We start from the raw sequence: 4,655 nt of genomic DNA on the forward strand, positions 1-4,655 counted from the left end.
GGGGGATTTGGGAGGGTCTCGGATGAATTTTGGGGGGTTTTGGGGGGATTTTGGGGGTCTCTGAGGGGGATTTTGGGGGGTCTCAGGGATGGATTTTGGGGGATCTCTGGGGGGTATTTTTGGTGGTCTCTGGGGGGGATTTTGGGGAGGTTTGGGGGGCATTTTTGGGGGGTTTCTGGAGAAATTTTCGGGGGTCTCAGGGGGATTTTTAGGGGAGATTTTGGGGCGTCTTTGGGGGGCTCTGGGGGGGATTTTTTGGGGGTCTCGGGGGTAGATTTTGGAGGCCTTGGGTGTGGATTTTGGGGGATTTTTAGGGGGTGTCTGGGGGGGATTTTGGGGTATCTCTGGGGGTGATTGGGAGGGACTTTGGGGTGTCTCGGGGGGGATTTTTGGGGGTGATTTTGAGGTGTCTGGGGGGGATTTTTTGGGGGGGGTTTTGGGGGTCTCTGGGGGTCCCCAGACCCCTCCTGAGCCCCCCCTAACCCCTCTTCCCTCCCAGCCCCCTGCGTTTGGAGCCTCGGCAGCCCCTTCGTGCCCCCCCGGGACCCCCCTGGGACCCCCCTCGGGGACCCCCCTGGGACCCTCCCCCGGCCCCCCCCGGGCGGTTCCTCCCCCTGAGACCCCAATTGGTGCTTTTGGGGCTTTTTGGGGGGGTCCTGCTGGGGCTGCTCCTGCTGGGGGAGGGGCCGGGCTGAGACCCCACCCACACCCAACCCCCGGGGACCCCCAAAGTACCCCCGGGACTCCCCAAAATTCCTCAGGACTCCAAAAATACCCAGAGACACCCCCGGGACCCTTAAAGCAACCACCCCCTCAAGGGGCCCCCAAGGACCCCCCAAACCCTTCCCAGGACCCCCAAAATACCCCCCAGGACCCCCCAGGGACCCCTAAAACACTCAACCACCCCCAGGGCCCCCCCAAATTCCCCCCAAGTCCCCAAAAACCTCCCCACGGATCCCCCCAGAATCCCCATGGGACCCCAAAAATATGCAGGGACAACCCCCCCCAGGACCCCCAAATCAACCACCCCCCTCAAGGGGCCCCCAAAATCCCCCGCTGGGACCCCCAAATCAACCACTCCCCCCAAGGGACCCCCAAAATCCTTCCCAGGACCCCCAAAATCCCCCCCTGGGACTCCCAAATCAACCACCCCCCAAGGGACCCCCAAAATCCCCCCCTGGGACCCCCCAAGGACCCCCCAAACCCCCCCAATAAACACGTCCCACGAATCCGAGTCTGTCAATCAATGCTGGGGGCGGGGCCAATGGGAAGGAGGGGTGGGGCTAAAGGGGGAGGGGCAGAGGTGGGCTGGAGGGGTGGGGCTAAATGGAAGGGCGGGGCTAAATAGAAGGGGCGGGGCTGCAGTTGAGGGGGCGGGGCTAAATCAGGTTATGTAAATTATCTGTTGTGTGCAGGTGTAACATAAAAATTAAACAGGAAACGAAACCAACTCAAAGGAGAGACTATAAGTCAGAATAACAATGTAATAGAATAATACAATAAATACAATTATACGGACAAACAGTTGGTTTTTTAACCCACATTATTTTATATATAATGATATTCTATTATTCACGGTAGTAGAACACTTTCACAGCGCAATTATTGTTCATATTTTGGTCTATTTGGGCGTTATTAAACGTAATAATAGAACATTTTTTATTCGGAGGGGGCGTGGCTTCCATGAGAGGGGCGTGGCTTCCACGAGGGGGCGTGGCTTGCACAGGGAACACACCTGGGTAGACCCTGAATTTTGCGGGAATTCTGTAGTTACCGCCGGGATTTAGAGGGAAAACGCTTTTTAATTATAAATAATGCGAGTTTTTGAAAGTTTCGGTGTTTTAAAAAAGGGAGGGAAACGGGACGTGACGAACTACAACTCCCGGCGTGCCCCTGGGATCACGTGACGAAAACCAGCAATTTCCATTGGTCCGCTGGGATCACGTGGTAAACTGCAACTCCCAGCGTGCCCCGCGATCAGCTGACCAATCACAGCGCTCCCCATTGGCCCTCCAGGATCACGTGACAACCCACGGTCTCCCCATAGGCGCCGTTTCTCCGCAACTTCCGCCAGTACCGGACGCCCCCCCCTCAATTCCCGCCCCCTCCGCCGGTACCGGACGACTCCTCCTGAATTTCCATCACCCTCCAGAGGTAGCAGGTGCCCCCCCTTTCAATTCCCGTCCTCGCTTTCTCCCCCCATCTCACCCCGCACCCGCCGCCATGACAGAACCGGGCAGGGCAGACAAGATGGCGGGCGGAAGCGGCTTCACCTTCTCCTCCCTTTTCCGCCCTTTCACCCTCTCTGATTGGCTGTTACCGCCCTTCGCGCGCTCCGATTGGCCGTTTTCCCAAAAGTAGGCGGGACTTTTGGCGGCGTTTCCGGTCCGGGCGGGGCAGCAGCGCGAGGTGAGAGGGGCGTTTTTTGGGGGGGTTTTGGGGGATTTTGGGGGGGATTTTTGGGTCAAATCGTCCCCTCGCTCCCCTCCCCAAGGCCACCATGAGCCTGCAGTGGACGGCGGTGGCCACGTTCCTGTACGCGGAGGTTTTCCTGGTGCTGCTGCTCTGCGTCCCCTTCGTGTCACCCGCCAGGTCTGGGGGAAAGGGGGGGATTTGGGGGGGGGGGTTTTGGGGGCTCCCGGGGGGGGGGGGGGGGCCCCGGGGGGCCCCAAGGATTGGGGGGGGGCCCTGGGGGGGGGGTTGGGTGTGTGTGGGAATTTGGGGGTCCTGGGGGGGTAGATTGGGGGGTCCCAGGGGCTGGGGGAGGGTCCTAGGGGGGCTCTGAGGGGGGTCCTCTGGCTTTTGGGGGGTCTTGGTGGATTTTGGGGAGTCCTCAGGGCTGGGGGAGGGTCGTGAACCCCCAAAAATGGCAGAAGATCTTCAGGTCCCGTTTGGTGCCTCTGGGGAGGGTTCCCTGGGTTTTGGGGGATCCCCTGGAATTCTGGGGGGTCCTGGTGGATTTTGGGGGGTCCCCAGAGCTGGGGGAGGGTCCCAACCCCCTTAAACCCCCCCCCCCCAGATGGCAGAAGATCTTCAGGTCCCGCCTGGTGGCCTTGGCCGTGTCCTACGGCAACACCTTCTTCATCGTCCTCATCGTCATCCTCGTCCTGCTGCTGCTCGGTGGGGACGGGGGGGGGCTTTGGGGGGGTCCCTGGGGGTCCTGGGAGGGTCTTGAGTGGTCCTGGGAGGGTCTGGGGGGGGTCTTGGGGGATCCCAGAGTGTCCTGGGGGTTCTGGGAGGGGTCCCAGGGGGTTCTAGGGGGGTCAGGGGGGGTCTGGGAGGGTCCTGGGAGGGGGTTTGAGAGGGTCCTGGGGGGTTTGGGGGGGGTCCTGGGGGTCCATAGCAGGTTTTGGGGGGTCCTGGGAGGGTCTTGGGGATCCCAAGGGGGGTCCTGGGTGGGAATTCCTGGGGCTGGGGGGGGGTCTTGGGGGTTCCAGGGGGTTCTGGGGTGTCCTGGGGGGTCTCAACCCCCCCTAAATGATCCCCCCTCACCCCAATACCCTGAGGGAGACCCCTAAGTACAATTTGGGGGACAGGGAGGCCCTTCAGGTCCAGGGGTCCTGGGATGGTTCTGGTGATTCCTGAGGGGTCCTGAGGTGATTTTTGGGGGGCTCTTGGGGGTCTCAGCCCCCCCTAAATCCCCCCTCACCCCCAGATGCCCTGAGGGACACCCCTAAGTACAATTTGGGGGACAGGGAGGCCCTTTGGGGCTGGGGGGGTCCTGGGATTGTTCTGGGATGATCCTGGGGGTGTTCTGGGGGTCTCAGCCCCCCTAAATCCCCCTCCCACCCCCCAGATGCCCTGAGGGAGACCCGTAAGTACAATTTGGGGGACAGGGAGGCCCTGCACAGCACCCCCGGGGCCCTGGAGCATTTCCACATGAAGCTTTTCCGGGCCCAGAGGAACCTTTACCTGGCGGGATTCGCCCTCCTGCTCTCCTTGTGAGTCTGGGGGGGGTCCCAGGGGGGTTTGGGGGGTCCCAGGGCCTGGTTTGGGGGGGCTGGGGGGGTCTTAGAACCTGTTTGGGGTGTGGTTCAGGGGTCCCAGGACCTGGTTTGGGGGAGATGGGAGGGGGGCAGGACCCCTTTACCTGGCGGGATTCGCCCTCCTGCTCTCCTTGTGAGTCTGGGGGGGTCCCTCGAACTGATCTGGGGGGGTTGGGGGGGTCCTAGAGCTGATTTTGGGGGAGCTGGGGGGTCCCAGGACCTGGTTTGGGGGAGATGGGAGGGGGCAGGACCTGGTTTGGGGGAGTTGGGGGGTCCCAGGATGTGTTTTGGGGGGGTCCCAGGACCCACTTTAGGAGGGCTGGGGGGTCCTAGGGCTGATTTAGGGGGGCCTAGGAGGTCCCAGGATGTGTTTTGGGGGGAGCTGGGGGCTCCCAGGACCCGGTTTGGGGGGTCCCAGGACCCAGCTAGGGGGGACTGGGGAGAGGGGTCTCGTGGTGACCCCAATCTCAGCCCTGGGGGTCCTGGGACACTCTGGGGGGTTCTGGGTGACCCTGGGGGGGTTCAGTGTGATTTGGGGGGTTCAGTGTGATTTGGGGGGTCCCAGAAGGGCTCAGTGTGATTTGGGGGGGGCTCAGAGACCCTTTTTCCCCCTCCTCAGCCTCCTGAGGCGTTTGGTGACGCTGATCTCGGCCCAGGCCTCGCTGGGGG

The 4,655-nt window shown here is 61.9% G+C and overlaps 1 protein-coding gene across 1 annotated transcript in view; it reads left to right on the top strand.

Annotated features, from left to right (window-relative positions):
* Positions 1-2,397: 2,397 nt before the first annotated feature.
* Positions 2,398-4,655, top strand: part of BCAP31 (B cell receptor associated protein 31) — a gene marked incomplete at its 3' end in the record, with an annotated part of 3,657 nt that continues 1,399 nt past the window's right edge. The window contains exons 1-3 of the mRNA XM_027670559.1: positions 2,398-2,592; positions 3,020-3,120; positions 3,797-3,941. Of these exons, the coding sequence (XP_027526360.1) occupies positions 2,501-2,592; positions 3,020-3,120; positions 3,797-3,941 (338 nt within the window). The remainder of the gene's footprint in view (positions 2,593-3,019; positions 3,121-3,796; positions 3,942-4,655) is intronic.

This window comes from Neopelma chrysocephalum, unplaced genomic scaffold, assembly GCF_003984885.1.
Source record: "Neopelma chrysocephalum unplaced genomic scaffold, ASM398488v2 Primary Assembly neopelma1_96913, whole genome shotgun sequence".
NCBI lineage: Eukaryota > Metazoa > Chordata > Aves > Passeriformes > Pipridae > Neopelma > Neopelma chrysocephalum.